This window comes from Bacillus rossius, chromosome 7, assembly GCF_032445375.1.
Source record: "Bacillus rossius redtenbacheri isolate Brsri chromosome 7, Brsri_v3, whole genome shotgun sequence".
Lineage (NCBI taxonomy): Eukaryota > Metazoa > Arthropoda > Insecta > Phasmatodea > Bacillidae > Bacillus > Bacillus rossius.
Genome location: NC_086335.1, coordinates 45,535,907 through 45,553,873, shown reverse-complemented (window position 1 = coordinate 45,553,873; position 17,967 = coordinate 45,535,907). Strand labels below are relative to the sequence as shown.

Here is a 17,967-nt window from a genome sequence, read left to right as displayed (position 1 = left end):
AAAATTAATGTTTTTTAATTATATTGACCGTTATTCGATTATCAATCACTAAAGTATAAGATTTACAAGCACATGCGTAATTTTTTTCATTTGTACGTAGGTAGCCATTTTGATCATGCAGTGATAAATGTCGTTGCACGATGCGCGCGCATCGCGACTCGAAGGAAGCACTTACGACGCCGTCCTCGTGCGTGACGACGGCGGTGGTGCCGGACACCGGCAGCGGCTGCCAGTCCTCGCCCGGCCGCTCCGCACGCTGCCACCACGAGTCGGCCATGTCCTCGTGCAGCCGCGTGTACCAGGCGTCCTCCACCTGCGGGCCGCGTTCAACACGCTTGGAACACGCAGCAGTGTGTGTGTGGACATGGACACACGGGCCTCCAGGGAAAAAAAAAAAAAAAAAACCCCATGTATGTACACACACACACAAAAAAAAAAAGGATTTAACGCATCCAATGCTGTACCTCATGAGGTTTATCTGGGTCGTTACCACAACGCTGAAATACCACAACGCCGAACGTACAATAACGCCGAAAACCATAACGCCGAATGCCAAATTGACTACAACGCCGACAGCTAGAAAACTGCTGTGTACCACAACGCCGAAATACAGTAACGCCGAAAAATGTTAAATGTATCTTAACGCCGAAATACCACAACCTAATCTAACCTAGGTTAGCCTAACCTAACCTAACCTAACCTAACCTTACCTAACCTAACCTAACCTTTGTGGCAGTCCTGCAATGACATTTTTCGGCGTTAATGTATTTCGGCGTTGTGGTAATTCGGGGTTGTGGTACACAGCAGTTTTCTAGCTGTCAGCGTTTAAGTCAATTTGGCATTCGGCGTTATGGTTTTCGGCGTTATTGTAAGTTCGGCGTTATTGTAAGTTCGGCGTTGTGGTGCGTCCCCGGTTTATCTCTAAGGTGCCACAAAGGGCAAAGTCTTGTAATAAATAAGCACTTGTACTCACCAGGGAGCCGGAAATTTCTTGAATTAATTTGGCAGTCCTGCATGTTCTCTACCCACATTTGCCTTCCTACTGGTTGATTTCTTACTGCGGAACCCCTACTGGTTGATTTCTTACTGCGGAACCCCTACTGCTTTTGAGTGGGTCAACTGCTTTATGGTACCTACACGAATGGCACTCAGTCGTTGATGGGAGTGAAGAAAAATTTGCGAACCAATTATTGTCACTGTAAAGGGGGGTGGTGGATCTTATAATTACTACTTCAATAAATAACACGGAAAAATTAACCCACATACACTTCCTCAATGCTTACCTCAATGGTTGGCCCATTGTTGAAACTATAACATTCTCATTGCACTTTGAATGTCTGAATTTCAGAGCAATTGGATTGAAAACTCTTTGGTTGAATATCAATATGAACTGCGTAAAGTTACAGTAAAATATTAAAGCATTTTTTTTTTTTTAAAAAAAGCAGGTGATATTTCAAGTATCAATTGTAAACGAATACACATGTAGTTCACATCATTTGATGTTGGGAATTATTTGGGAAAATACTAGGCCGAAGATGGTTGCATGCGCAACATGCAAGACTAGGTATTTATCTGTAGTTAGTCTGAGATTTTCTGTCTTTGAATTACATCAACTTTTACCTACGTCAAATTCGCATTAAAACGGAATAATGAATCAGAATTACTAGTTCAACCCTAAAAGAATATTTGACAGTTAAATTAACGAAGTTCACTTTTGTGTCAAAAGTATTTCGATCACAATGTCTTACAAAAATAAACCATCTTCAAATGGATGCGATGGAGTTCTTACCCCAGTAACTTATGTTGCACCGTTGACCTCATCTGTCTTGCAAACAGTCTATACTGTATTCAGCATGCGATAGATGTTTCTACTTTCCCCGTCTGTCCAAACTCTCAAGGTAAAATAAATAAATAAAATAAATAAAAAATATTAAATGTAGCTATATGTTTTAACTCCCTCTTAATTTTAATTGTTCGAACTAGTAACCTTGAGTATATAGTAGTTTGGTATTAAAGGTAAGTGCTTCATCTTTTTAAAGATTTTGTGGAAACGAGCCAATAGGTCTCTTCGACTGATTTATCAGTGTGTTTCCATGCTGCAAATAACCTAATAATGATAAGTACACAAAGAGTGTTTTTAAACTACATTTCTGGACGCGAATCACACGCAGTTTCCGCATCCGCTGCCAGAGCAGCTACGTACTTTTATAAAATAAATATATATATACATACATACACACACACAAACACATACTTGGAAAAATACTAAACCCCGGCTTTGGACCTGATTTTCGTCCAAGTAAATTTATTAAAATACTTCCCATATTTTTAAAATTCATTAAAAAAAGGTTTAACTAAACAGTTTCCCTTTGGCTTTGTGAACTTTGGTTTTAAAAAAACAATTCTTTAAAAAATTGCTTTAGGAGATAAATACATACGCAAATTTAGTTTTCAACTACATTTCTTGACAGGAATTACGCTTACGTTTCCGCACCCGTTGCTAGAATTCGCTGCCGCAACAACAGCTTCGTCAACTATCAAATCATTCTATTTGCAGAGCGAAAGTGTTAAACTATACAATGAAACTGCTCCGTTAAAAGCGAAAAAAAAAAAAAAAAATAGATCTGATTCTCAACAAGGAATTTTATGAAAATACTGCCCATATTGTACTTGTACTATGGTCCGCGCCATCCGCCGCAAGATGCAGCACCGTGCCACTCACGAAACCAACCCTACCAAGAGAGCATTGTTAAAATTCACTGAACCTTTAATACTCGTACTTTGGTCCGCGCCATCCGCCACAAGATGGCAGCACCGTGCCACTCACGAAACCAACCCTACCAAGAGAGCAACGCGGAGGCAGGGTGTCCACAGTTAGTACTTTCGTACTAGATCTAGTACTTTTATAACTTTTTTTGTTGTCTTTTACAGATCTAGTACATTTTTATTTAATATAATAATATTATAGTAACTCCAATATGTTTTATTATTAAGCGTAATTATTTTTAAAAAACTATGGAATGTATGTGTGTGTGGTGTGATATTTAAGTTCGAGCATTGCAATGTCATAATAACTTCCTAAATTGTTAAAAACCATAACAGATTATAATCTAGTACTTTTTTTTAAATCTGGTACTTTTTGCTCGCCTAAGTTGGTAGGAAATATTTTTTTTTCCTTGTGGACACCCTGCGCGGAGGTCCGACAGCAGCGGGTGTCGACGGCACGCACCTTGAGCAGCAGCACGGTGTCGGAGGCGGCCTGGAGTCGGGCCTTAGCCAGGTAGTGCAGCCCCACGCCGAAGCTGTCCAGGCTAAGGAAGCCGGCGACGGTCCTGCCTTCCAGCCGGTACACGTACTCCTGCCTGGCCCGCCAGCCTTGCGACGGAGGGGAACATTCGGCCGTGATTTCCGTTTATGGCTCGGTAACCCACATTTTATGCCGTGGGTTCATAGTTTTGACAATTCTAAGTTGAATATTTTCAACTAGCTAGCTAAGGTTATCTTTTAGTGACACGGTGACACAATGTCAGTATTTCTACAGAAGAAATAAGAACGAATAGCTATAAACAATAAAAACATTAAAAATAAATAGCCCAAAGTGCCAGGCGGCACTTAACGTTAAAAATAAATCAATACATGGAAATACATCGCTAATATAATTCAACCGTAAAAAAAAAAACATACCTAATAATATCTTCTATTTGATCTCAAATTATGTTCTACTTTCTGTTAGCTTGAACAACTATAAAAGTTACCGGTAGACCATTCTTAAAAGAAGACGTAGTTAATTACGGTAAATAATTTTATGCTTACCATGGCCTTCCTGTAGCGTCCATCCTGAAACAGAGAGAAAAAAAAAAGGTTGGGTGTATTAATGCACGCGCGTTAGAAGTCAAACTTACTTGGCATAATAAAAACTCCATTTAAGTTTGCATGCAAATAATTAATAGAAATAAAATACTTAAATTTGAGAAATTCAATTTTTTTAACAAAATTAATATTGTGCGTGAACGTATTCCAAGCATTTTACAAAAGAATTAGGTAAACAAAACTTTGAAAAATACACGAAGTATAATTGCATTCCCATGGCACAAGTTTAACCATATTTTTTCCCCCTCGTGTTTTAACGATGTTGAAATTGGCTTGGGTTGCTATATGAGATCTGAAATTTAAGATACGTACGCCAATGATACCATACTGTATAAATACGTAATGGAAACAGACATGGGCTTGGGGATGTTAATTCTTAACTACTGCCTAGAACTTGTCCTATTTACCCTGTAACCTCTTGTTACCACCAATTATTTGAATGAAATAATTTTTACGGGAGCTTAACGTTTTGCAGTTGTGGTATAACTTTGTTAAACTAAGCGTTATCCAGTTGTTTATTGCTCCATATGTAATATCTTCGTTTCTTATTGATAATAAATCAGTACTTCTGCTACAACTTCAAATGCGTATTCCAGCATTGGGAGGCATATATTCTATGTATTTCTCACTTTTCTGCAGGCTGATATTTACTAACATGATTCAGTCTCTAAATCATCAGGAGTTATTGATTGATTATGTCTCGCAGGCAATAAACACAGCTATATACTCCGAGTTCATGTAACCCAAAGCCAAGTCCTATTATATGTAAAAAAAAAAAAAAAAAAAACGGAAGCTGTATTGGAACCTGTAGCAACATCTCGGGAAAATCCAAAATTCCTGGGCCCAGCACTGCGTGGGCTAGGCTTCCCGAAATAACTCCTTGAAAACGCCTGGAATGTTTTATTACTTTAGGTCAAAGCCAAGTTATTCTCCAGTTTACCTGATTTTTTTGTGGAATACGTCAGTCTCTTCTGACATCGTGGCAAAGCAAAAAAATAATAATAATAATAATGTGAGCGAGTCTTCCAGTACCTACTAGCCAGCAGAAAAGTGTAACGTCTAACCTCGGGAACGAGCAAATTCATGTGTTCGCATGTTTCAAGTAAACTTATGACACGAAACTCGGACACAAACTTGAACGTAGAATTTTTTTTTTTAAATTTTTGTTTGCAACTGAATTTCTCGACGCGAATCAGACGTAGTTTCCGCATCCGCCATCAGAAATCGCTGCTCGAGCAGCCAAGTCAACCAGAGCGGAAAAAAAACTTGAAGAAAAAAATATATATACACGTAAACAATTTAGTGAAATTTGGTTCGCGCCATTCGCTACAGATGGGAGCCCCGTAGTTCCGTTCCGTTCCATTCACGAAATTACTCCTACCAAATACCATAAAACGAGAACTAAGATGCTGCACATAAAGAAATAAACACGTAATATTTGAACATACATAGCTGATAGGTTAGAAGGTTGGGAAATGTGCAAGGACGTCCTCACCTGACAGCACGAGCAGCGCCAGGGACAGCTGCCAGCTGCGACCGTCTCCGCCGCCCATGACCGCCGAACTGGAGGGCGAGACCGCGGCTAGACGGGGCGGGAGACCTAAGATGCACATAAGGTTTGGACCCTGCCCGAACTTACCCGAACAATTCACATTCGGCCAACCTCGGGTTTATTTTGATCCTTCAGATACAAAAATCAAAAATATAAACACGGCTATATATCATTCACATAATAGATATAGAACTTTTCAGGTTAGTGAATAAGCTATTTTTGGTTATATGTTAAATAAATGTTATTAAGATACAATTTATTTGCTGGAAAATAGTTTGGTTTTTAAGTTAGGCATTGGAAAATAATTCCTTACATGCAGAAAATATTTATTATATTTCATCATATTTACGTTTAAAATAAGTACATGATGCTTATCAAAATATATTTTAGCATAGATAAACAATGGAATCTTGTATGGCTGGCGCAAAATATTGGAGAATTTTAAGGAAATTGATATATTCGTGTGTTATATGTATTTTTTTTTTTTAAATTTTATATAGCTCGATTTTAGCTAACACACTGTCCTTGTCTGTTGAATTAGCTGGATGGTACTAGCATTTAGTTGCACGTGAAAATTATTATTGTCTTTGTTCAGGTTTTAAAGACATGGGTCTAGGATATCGAAAGCATCCTACAGGGTCGCTGGTGTGGTAGCTGTTTACTTGATGTAATTCAGAATATTTTTTAACTTCATTATGCCAGAGCTGGGTAAATTTCTAGAGTACAGACTTTTCCATAAATAAAGTAATAAAAAAATTCCACAAACAGTGTGTTCAAACGCTACAGACTATCCACTACTTATGTAACCCTAAAAGAAGGTTTGAAAACTACATCTGTATGCTGAGAAACTACTGTTTATAGATAGAAATGGGTAGCCCAGTGATCGCCAATTTTTTTTTTAATTATTAGTAATATTCAGTCATAAGTTACATTACAATACCCATGCCTTGCACTGTCACCATATTTATTGTTTTATTGTGTGGTTCTGTTTAACCTTTTTTTTTATCGTGTGTGGGGTCTGTATGTTTTGGAGAAGTGAATTCAAATATTGAGAGTGGTCGATTAGGTGGGGTGAGCTACATTAAAACACTTTAAAACTACATTAAAAATACTGAGAAATCGTGTGCATGGTTTTTGAGGTCAGGATAACTACATCGTTGATTCGTAATGGTAATTCCTAAGCGACCATTAAATATATTTCTCTGTTTATTTTAATGTAGCTATACTAACCTAACCGTCCATAGTGTTTTAAAGTGTTTTAATGTAGCTAACCTAACTGACCACTCTTAATATTTGAATTCAGTTATTCAAAATATATAGACACACACGGGAAAGCAAAACATAGCGGCAGCTGAGTCAGTGCACAGGCATTGTAATGTAACATATAAACGGTGATTTCTCAAAAACCAACTTTAATTTAGAAACACCGTTTTCGGGGTAAGTAAAGGAACGTCTTTACTGTTTAAAGAAACATACTATCCAAATTTTATTTTTTTTATTTACGGTAAAGCTGCGACCCGAAAATTTTACCCAGGGCTGGATTATTCAAGTAAGTGGGCCTATTAAAATTTTGATATTTGAAGATTTTGCAACGTATCATTTTCGGGTACTAGAATACATTACTTTTTTTTTTTTTTTTTTTTTTTAATTTTACAAGATTTTATTAAGTACATTCTTGACAATATTCAGCATTTCACTCTTAATATTACATACTATGTTTCTCTTTGTTTCTCCAAGTTTGTAATCATTGGTCAATTTCAGTGATGTCATATCTTCCCCCTACATTTTTTCTGACCAAACATTTTACGCTCTGCTTACCGGTATCAAAATATCTGCTTCATCTGCACTTTCATGCTAATTGTTTTGCTCCAATTGTGAAGAAAATAAATTATGAATACAAATTACAAATAATTTTCATTCCTGCAGAAATAACATTCTGCCCTCCGATCCATTGGAGATAAATTCCAAGTTAAAAAGTCCATTAATAAACATACATTATTGTTTTCATTATTTTTTTTACATGTTTTTAAAAGCCTTTAACTCTGAAATACTTTCTACATACCTGAGAAACAAAAGAGCTGTAACTATTTTGTTACAAGCAAATTTGTATATTTTTGAGAATTAATTTGTGTAGGTGCTATTTTTTGCCATTACATTACTGTTATTACAATACAAAACACTCTCTTTGATGCATAATTTGATTTTTTTTGCATAACAGAATGTTTGAAATTTTTTTTTTGATGTCTTTGGGGAAAAAAATAGAGAAAGGAGTGAATAGATGTAGAAAAATGTCTGTTAAATAAGATACCTAAAGTATTGAGCATATCAAGGTATACCTAAATTTACCATACGAAATGTAGTGTTTACCACCTGGTGTGTATTATGTTGCCATAAACATTACTTTTTTCTTATACAGTTTCTGTTATTCACTTTGCCTGCCTCCCTAGTGCCATTTGTATGACTTATTATGACATACTCAGTACTTGTAAATTGCTTCTGTTTGTTGCAGGCATGTGAATAAATTAGAATCATGACTTAAATATTAAATTATTTAGACACCCATGAAAATTAAGAATTGTGTACCTTTTGTTGCAGGCATGAGAAGAAATGAGACCATTAGCTTTACAGTAAACCCCTTGGACACTCCATGGAAAAGAAGAATTTATATTAATTATACTCATTATAACTATGCTTTTTTCATTGCACGCAGAATGTTTTTTTTTGTGTCATTTAATTGATAGTTATTAAGAAAGTTGGAATAAAAATAGGTTTGTGGAATAAAAAAGGAAGTGTATTTTTACAACCTTTTATTTCAACATGTCAGTAACATCTCCAATGCTACAAATGTGAACAATTTGTCAAAGAAGGTTTAAGTGTTTCATACAGGAAAATAATTCTGTCATTTGTACAGGAAATAAAGTACAAAGATTTTTTTTGCCAGACCTTCATAATCCATTATTTTACATTTTAATATTGAAAGCTTATCTTTCTATAAGCAAAGAGGGGCCATAGCATGGCATGGACTAAGGAAATGTATCTGTGAACAGGGACTGCAAAGGGACAGATTATTTCAGATACATAAATTATTATTTAAACAGTTTTCATTTAATTAGGCAAGAAGCCTACTTAAGGTACACAATACATAATACTGACGGTAATACAATAACAATAAGTTATGCTGTCTGTGAATATTAATTTCTTTCTGAACTGTACACACAGATTTTAATACAACATGTAAAATTTTATGTGGTATAGGTTGGTAGAAAAAATGTTACTTTCAAGATACATTCACCCACTGTCTACATAAACTAAAACAAACAGTTAGGAAATATATATGGATGTTATTTTGGGCAGGGATGTTACTGATTAAATAATAAAATGGCACGAGATTAATGTTCACCTTCAAAAACAGGGTTGCTACAGTCAGGGCAAACCTTGAAAACAGGGATAAGTCAGGAAATTCCATGTACACTGAGAAAGTCAAGGAAATCACAAAGATATCTGGAATTTACTTTACACACACTTTCTCTCATGCTGTTAAAATATAAATTTTTCAAGTTATGTTACTTCCTCCTATAATTTTTAATTCTGTCATGACAGATAAAACTGCATTTAACAATCCACAATAGACCTTGTGTCATGTTATTTAAACTAATTGATACGGCCTGATCTTGAAATAGCATGATGCTGATGTACCTTGTGATCAATAATTAGGCGAATTCGACTAATTGATGTGGGCAATGTTAAAATTCTTATAACTTCCATGGCATGCCTTGATTATGTGATTATTTCATTATTATCTATTTAATAATATTGGTTAGTTTAAAAACTACTGTTTGTATTTTTACTTAAACCTTCAACTCACAATGGTCCTGAATTATCACCATGTACTACAGATAGGGTTTGTTCCTTCTAATTTTTTTAAAAAAAGACACTGCTTCATAGCAAATTGGGAAAACAAGCTCTAACTAGTCACTTTCTGGAATGACTTCTCTTACAAAAATAATAATTAGTCGTGCAGCTTACATGCTGGGAAAAAAATTGCAGTTTAAGAACTTCTGAAATAAATTACTGAACACGATTACCATCATATGTGATGGTCTGGAAAATTCTCTAATGGACTCGAAAACCTGGGAAAGTCAGGGAATTTCATTTTAAAAAATGTGTAGCAACCCTGAAAAAATACTCAATGTTAATGCCTATTTTCATAAATAATTCCATTCTTTGGTGAGAAAGCAGACTGTATATTTCTTAGAAATTTCTGTATTATTTCTATACTGGCATTACTGTCACCCTATTCTTACAAAGTGTATTACACTTTACATTCTACCACCAGGTGATTCTCCTGTGGTCTACTTGGCCTAAATCCTAAAAGATAAACTTTTGTCCAAACTGTCTACCTGTATGGACAATAACTAATGAGGAGAAACGAATCCAGTAATCTTTGCAAAAAAGAAAAGTAACTATAAGTTATTTGGCCAACAGAGTTTGTGTAATCCAAGGTTAAATAAATTCAGTAGGCCAAGATACTACATGATTATGTCAGTTGAAATGTAGTATGTTCTGAATTGTACTAAAAGGAACCAAATTCATAGATATTATATTTATTTACTTAAGAAATAAAAAATAAAAAAAATTGTAAACCGTTTTTAAGTGTTTCTAAAAATTTAAGATAAAATTGTTATATTAAGAGTTTTTTTGACATACTAAATTAAAACAGGAAGCATTATATGCCATAGGATCAATATTTACAGGATCATGAACTCAGGATCGAGGGATAAACTTGGATACGGGATACGAAACAATTACCATATTTGTTATGTAAAACCGAGCTTAATACACACATAATTGCTTATACAATTTACCAGTTGGTCAACAGTTTCTTTCGTGTGTCGATAGTTGGGACCATGTAAAGGTATTTCTCCTCTGTGAATGGTGAGCCGAAGAAATCAATGGAAAGGACATTAGCTAACTTTCCCTGCTTGTACTGGAAATACATTTTTGGATCATCTGTAAAAGAGTAGTGCAGTAAAATTGTAATGCAGTAGAAATTTGTTGACAATTTGTTGTCGTGCAAGGCAAACACAAACATGTAGAGTTTGAGAATTTGCGGGATTTGAGGCATTGTCTTGACCGTGACAGCTATGCTTGAAGTAATTTTGGGTAACGAAAACCATTAATTATTGACCAGCCCATTAACAAGAAACAGAAATCGAATTTTGGAAGAAAAAAACTTTGAAGTGCAAACAGCCCCCTCCTGGAAAATCCATTTACCACATTTCACAAAAATCTCAACTCTCTTTCTATTAATATATAAATACATTTATTAAACTGGTGTTAATTAAAATAATCTTTACCAGCTGTGGAATGATTACTGTTCCAGACACAGTAGGAATGACCTAATTTTATTAAGTCATCTGTAAACTTTTTAAAAGCCTCTTTTGAGTCCAAATACCCAAAGATGTGATTAGGTTCATTTTCAAAACGTTTTGTAAACAATTTTGCTATTTCACTATCACTATCTTCGTGGGCCATGTTTTCACTATATTTCATTTTTCCCGCGCAAAAATTAAACAAATCCCGAAGTTGGCCGAAGGTGAATTGTTCGGGTAAGTTCGGGTAGGGTCCAAACTTTATGTGCATCTTAGATCTCCCAGACGGGGCGTCAGGCCGCGTGTGCCTCTCCCCTCTCCCTCCCCCTAGCGGCCACCCAGGAGGGCACCACGCTGTCCCCCGATCCTCCTGCTGACGCGGCCAGTCCGCGCCTGCGTGCGTCACCATCCTCCGGCGCAAACAGGCTGTCCACAATTAGTACTTTCCTACTAGATCTAGTACTTTTATAACTTTTTTAGTGGTCTAGTACATTTACGCTCATTATTATTATTTTTAAAAACTATGGAATAGTTGTGTGTGTGGTGTGATATTTAAGTTAGAGCATTGCAATTTCATAATAACTTCCTAAACTGTTAAAACCAAAACAAATTATAATTTAGTACTTTTATTTTTCAAATCTAGTACTTTTTTCTCGCCTAAGTTGGTACGAAATATTATTTCCTTGTGGACACCCTGCTCCACACACGGCACAGTACGAACTGCGCAACAACGGCAACGCAAGCATCGGCCAACTACCTTGCGTTCCGTCTGGCGCTTACGTTACAAGTGGCAGTGTTCCGAGAACATTTCAAGGGGCCCCGTCTCGTCAGGGGTGTATGTGTGCTAGCGAGGCGGGATGATAAGCGCGACGCTCGCTGGTATTTCTAGCGCGGTGTCGCCTCTAAGCACAAGGCTCTGAACTGACGCGCAGTCTTCTCGTCGTCAACAGGATAACTGTGAAATTGGAGCTGTGACCGTAACATTATATGGCTGAGAAATTAGGATAGAGGTGTATGCAAGTCCCTTAAGTTCTTTCAAGAATCTGTACTGGTTTTTTTACGCCTAAAAAATACTCTGAAAACATGCGTTTTATACATTTTAACTCTTCTAAAAATACAGTTTAAAAACTTCAGCCGAAATCAAAAGCACTTTTCGGCCCTCAGCGAACTCTTAGATGCTTTTCGTAAGCAGACCCCACTCAGATATCTTTAGTAGTTTTCGAATCGCGTTGTTTTTCCTGAAGTTCTGCGCACCGTGTGTGCGCCCAAGTAGGCGCACACGTTAGATGCACCAAATGCCACGATGTTATCATTTTAAACGTCACGTTTTCAATGGTTTAAATTTGCACACGGTGAAATAAAATAGCGTAGCATTTTTTTTAAATCAAACTAATTACGATTTCATAAGTTTTCTTTGTTTAAATGAATCATCAAAAGAATCATATGGGAATAAATTAGTTTTCTACTGTTTTGCTGTATTGTGACTTTCGTGCTATTTGATTTGGTTGCGCGTTGCGTAGTTTACGAACCCGGCCTGGATCCGGGCGGTAACTCGTAAGAGCGAAACTTAAGTGTACCGCTCAGTGAGCAATGAAAAGTGCACCGATCAGGAGTGGGGCGCTAGATGTGTGAAGTTTCACTTCCTACGTGAATTGTGGCCACGCAACTATGTTTTCGTTTAACATATCGTCGACTGATAGATCAACAGAGACGGTAAAACACAATGACACAGACCAGCGATATTCGGACAGGACCCAATCATTCCTATAGCAAGGAACCATCAGCGGGGAACCCTGGGAAACCGAAATGAAAATGGCCAGACCCAGTGGCGGATACAGAATGTTTTTTGGGGAGGGGGATTTTTTTAATAGAAAAAAAAGATCAAATTTTAACACATATATAAAAATAACTTACATTAATAGTGTCCCTAACACACTGAAATATGGTCCTACTTGTAGGCGAAGTGATTTCTCACACAGTGACATACTGTCTTCACTGACATTTTGCAAATTATTTCATAAATTTGAGGCCAGGCCGGAATTCTAACCCGCGTCTTACGGAATGCGGGCCTAGTGTCTAACCACTGCGTCAGCTCGCTCCGTGGAAATTAAAATACAACAAAATAATTTCCCATGAGAGTAGATAATTAAATATGTTCTGTATTTATTTTAAAAAACATTATAATCTAAATATAAGTGTTTCTCTCAATGCTACAGAATTATCATCAAAGACGAATGATTAAAATTGCCAATTAAGAGCCCCGTATACCCGGGCACACATACGGTGTTCAGAGCTTCAGAAGACAACACGCGGTTTGGAAACCACAAGATATCAGAGTGCTGTCTGTTTACACAAAAAACACTAAAGAATAGATACGCTCAGGGCGGATGGGTGGTACCGTTTCCGTATTTCGTTATTAAACTGTATTTTTTGAACAGCTATAATACGTGTTTTCTGAGTAATTTTTAGGCATGTAACGCCCGGTACAGATTCTTGAAAGCATCCGAGGGCTTTGCAATAGGTAAACTTTTATTTTTTTATTTCCCCACCTTATAATGTTGTGGTTACCTCTCAAATTACATTTTGTACTATGCACGACGAGGAGACTGAGGCCAGTTCAGAGCCTTGCGCTTAGAGGCGATATTGAGCTAGAAGCACCAGCGAGCGTCGCACTTAACATCCCGCCTCACTAACACAGATACATACCGGACTAGGCTGGCCCCTTAAGGATCCACCTCACACGTCGTTGTTTTCTTCTTTTTCATATAGTTATATAAATTTATTCCGATAGCTCTCTTGTCAAACGTTATTTCTGAGCCGTAAAAAAACTACTCTAGAGTTAATAAAATATCTTTGCTTCCGTGACTTTTACAGCAAATAGATCATCTTAAATATACATGAAGACAAAATTCGACACTAAACATAAAATGCAAGAGAACCGTCGATATAAAAGTCGTCGCATAGAAGGAATAAGTAAATGAAATAACCAACATGGAATCCGAGACAACCTTGAAAACGAAACAAATTAATAATTGTTACATGGCGCCTGGTTAGATTTGGACCTAGTTTACATACAAACTACAAAATAACGCAAAATTGTAAGGAGCAAAGCAAGCAGTGTTCAACTTCCAACTTTCTTGCGTCTTGTCTTGCATTTCCGACGGCCATATTGGAGGAAATGTGTTCCGAAAACACAAACGTTTCGTGCTAAGAAGCCTACGATGTTCTGCTTAATATATTTATAACGTATTAACTCGTAAAAACTTCAACACAGTGAAAGAAAATAACACTTTATATAAAATTATAGACCAAATATTGTTTTTTTCATGATAAATATGAATTATCGAAAGAATCCCGGGGGAGAAATTTATTTTCTAGTTTTACCATTTCAAGTTAAGGGTTGGTAACGTATTGCAACATGCGTGCTTCTGTGAACGTGCATCCGTCAAGGAGCAACTTTGTCAAGAAATCTATACATAGTCAGCGAGGGCGCAGAGATCACCAGATTGCAGTCGATGCACTTATATTGCGAGATTACAAAAAAAAAAAAAAATCCCACATGCTGGCCGTGAGTGCAGCGCTCAGCGGAAGCGGGTCAATTGCAACTACTGTCTAGGACTTGCGCAACCACTCTTATCTCTCGAGTAATGATTATTTCTCTTTGGCAGACTCTCCCCAATTTTTGTTGACATGTGCTTCCATCTTCATGTTGAGTTCGGAAACTTTTCAGACAATCCTCGTAGAGTAAAATTCCTTTACGGACTTCCATATCAGAGATTAAAAAAAAATTCAAAGTTTAAAACATACATGATTATTAAAAAAAATGTGGTCAACTGTTGTGCAGTATTTATTACATAATGTTTATGAGTATTTTCATAATATTTCGAGGAGAATGGAAAATATAGAGGTGGAAAAAAAGGGGTCTAGATCATACAGGCACCCCTTCCCCTAATAGCCATGGCTACAGACCTACCCGATCAGGATTTTTTCATTTTTTAGGTAGATTTCGAAAAACATTCTACTTATTGTAGCTGTTACCATGGTGTGACTCCTGGAAAATTTTTGTTGTATAGTTTTTTCGTTTCATGGTCCATAAACCCCAAAACCATCGTCAACTCAAAAGTATGTGTGTGTGAGTATATTAGTGTATAAATGGCGATACTGGTGCTGGCTTCTGGCTGTGGATTGTGGATGGGGTCAATGACTGATTGCTCTGATGTCACGGTGGCCAACTTGGATGTCATTTACCTTTGACCTTTTGACACCGAAGGCCATCTTGGATAACCTCGATATTGACCTCGGCGGCCATCTTGGATCCTGCAATCTTTAAATCGACCACCCGCTCACTAACGCTACACTTTTCGTAACAGTCACCATATTGAATTATAATAACATGTCCGCCATTTTGTTTTTGTCTATTGGAGGCCACCATCTTGGATGGCGACACATCCACCATCTTTGTTTTTTCTGTTCTGCTGGAGTCCGCCATCTTGTATACCAAGATATTTGTTTCCATTGTTTACTCCAGTGTCCCTCTGTCACATCACATGAGGCCGTTGTTCCATTACTTACCAGAGCTATTATGGTCCTTATCAAAATTAAATTAAATTTATGCAAAATACATTGGAAGTGTGTGATTCGAACCATCGCAGCTCTGACCTCTATGTTGGAAAACATACGCCTTTAACTGCTCGGCCATTGAGACATTTATCAGACTGAGAATTAAATAAGGTATACAAATAATAACACAAATATTTGGACTTGTAAATTTTTTAATTTGAAGTAATAACAGCATCGCCTGTTCGAGACAGAACCACCATATTTATTTTCAATACTTGAAACAAGGAGCGCTAGTTAACATACATTACGTCTGCTAGAGAGTGCTGTCGCCATCTTGTTTTCAGTAATCAATACTAGGAGTGCTGGTGTCATGTAGTACACATGCCATCTGCTAGTGTGTACCGCCATCATATTAGTTTAATTTTTGTCCGCTAGAGTGTAGTAATTATTTATTATTACTGTGGCATCCGCCATTTCGTCCAATTCATTTAGTCCAAACATTTTGGTACAAAATTCATGATAAATAAATAAAATGAAATTTATAATAAAATAAAACATAACATTTGAGTTAAGTTTTGTTAAACTGCTGATTGATTTAATGTTTTTCATTACATTTCAGTGCTAAATGGTGTATTGCCATGCTTTGTGGTGTTATCTCTGTTTTATCACAATTCACCACATAATCTTTTCCCTAGAAATCACTATTTGACTAATAATACACCAAAATAAGAGAGAAAACACATAATCCAAAATTTGTAAATTAAACTTATCAAATGCTTTAGATAAGAGCTGTGGTTTCACTAATACATTGCTCAGTTAGGTATTGCCTTGGGTCCACTAAGGGTATTATGTACATCACCGCCTCCTTCTATCAGTGTTGTCCGTGTCATGACACAACACGGAGTCAACGAACTGTCAAGAGGCTGCAAGGTCGACAGTCGACCACCCCTCAGACATGATCTCGGGCACAGCGACAGTGTGTGTGACCTTAGACTGGTACAGCTGATTGCGTCAGATTGCGAGGCCCATTGCCTTCATGGTAGGTACCAAACAGCTCGTGTTCATGTTTTGTTTGTTAACAGCATACTGAGGACCTAAACTCTGACTATACTTGCCAGATAATGACTATGCTGCCTACGTCATGACCTGGAGGACATTCACAATCTCATCTTCGCAGCAAGGTAGTGTATATCTCCTGCTCTTTGCTACGTTAGTTAGCATCTTTTAAGTGTCATTCCAACCCATTACCATAAAACCCCGTTATTACGAACCCTCGCAGTTCACAAAAATAGGGTCGTAATAATCATTTTCGGACGACTGATCCTTCTCCAACCATTATACATCAAAATATAAAATTTTTCACACCAAATCCATGTTCTGTCATTCCTGGCAAGAAAATGAACATAACTTTATTTTAATAGCAGACATCTTCCGAAAATATAAGATTCTGGACCGTCTATACTATAACTAAAACGAGCATGAACACAGTGCAATTTGTAGTGCAACTATACCTTTTAACGAGCTCTAAATCCATGTGACACTGATTTAATTAAAATTTTAATAAAATTATACGTTATAACTAGAGACCCGTGAATTTCGCGGATTCATTTCGTGTTATGCTAAAATTAAAATAATTATACCTTAGTGCTGCTTTTGTCATTGGTTCTCTGTTAATCTGGAGGACTGAGGGCCAATTAGAGACCCTCACTCATAGAAATGTCGAATCACAGGCCACCCAGTCGAGACGACTCACAAGTCAACAGCCAATGAACAGTTGGCATTTGCCAGAGTGTGTAGAGGATATTGGAGTCTATCCTGGAGGTCAGTGAATCCGCGAAATTCACGGATAACATACTGGCACCATGGAACCACTATCTTCGGTAGAAGGAAAGGATCAGCCAGGAGGTGGTGGTGTTTACTGCGCCACTTGCAGTGCAGCGCTCGGTAAGAAAAAACACAGCACAATGTACTTCAAACAAATTTTCAGCTGTTCCTTCAAATTTTTGACTTTTTAACAAAAATTGTTTCATGGTCTCTTGAAAATGGGTCATAATAAACGGGGCTGTAATAATGGGGTTTGGCTGTATTAGTCATCCCATCACTTCCAAAGTATTAGGTGTCATATGAAGAACCAAAATACCATCCAATCAGGGAAAAAAAGGAGGCGATGTTTGTTGTTAGTCCAGAAAGGTGGACTCTCAATGATCCAGCATCCGTCTTCCATCTATCCCTCTGTCAACGAGCCGAGTGATGCACAAATCTGTATGTCCATCAAATACTTTCCTATTTTTATGCTGCGAACAGACTACAAGGCTTAAACAGTGGTGAAAAGCACTTGAAAATCATTAAATTTAACTTTTTTCACTCATATATTTATTAAAATTATTTTCAGTTTTACCGTACGTAATTAATAACTCTTCTATTTCTCAGTCAATTGTATAATACATCAAACTTTAAAATGCGTTCAAAAATAAATTCAAAACATTTAATGAAAGCAGCTGAAAAAACAAAGTTCCAAACATTTTGAGGTAGTAAATGGTGCTGGCAATTACGTACCTTGTTGACATTATGGAGGTTATAATTTCATCCATCCGTCCGTCGAAAGTAAAAGCT

At 36.9% G+C, this 17,967-nt stretch overlaps 1 protein-coding gene across 1 annotated transcript in view; it reads right to left on the bottom strand.

Annotated features, from left to right (window-relative positions):
• Positions 1-5,465, bottom strand: part of LOC134533956 (vitellogenin-like) — a 47,185-nt gene extending 41,720 nt beyond the window's left edge. Inside the window, exons 1-4 of the mRNA XM_063371797.1 lie at positions 5,366-5,465; positions 3,814-3,837; positions 3,230-3,375; positions 176-313 (exon numbers count right to left, since the gene is read on the bottom strand). Coding sequence (XP_063227867.1) covers positions 176-313; positions 3,230-3,375; positions 3,814-3,837; positions 5,366-5,423 — 366 coding nt within the window. The 5' untranslated portion in view covers positions 5,424-5,465. The remainder of the gene's footprint in view (positions 1-175; positions 314-3,229; positions 3,376-3,813; positions 3,838-5,365) is intronic.
• Positions 5,466-17,967: the final 12,502 nt, after the last annotated feature.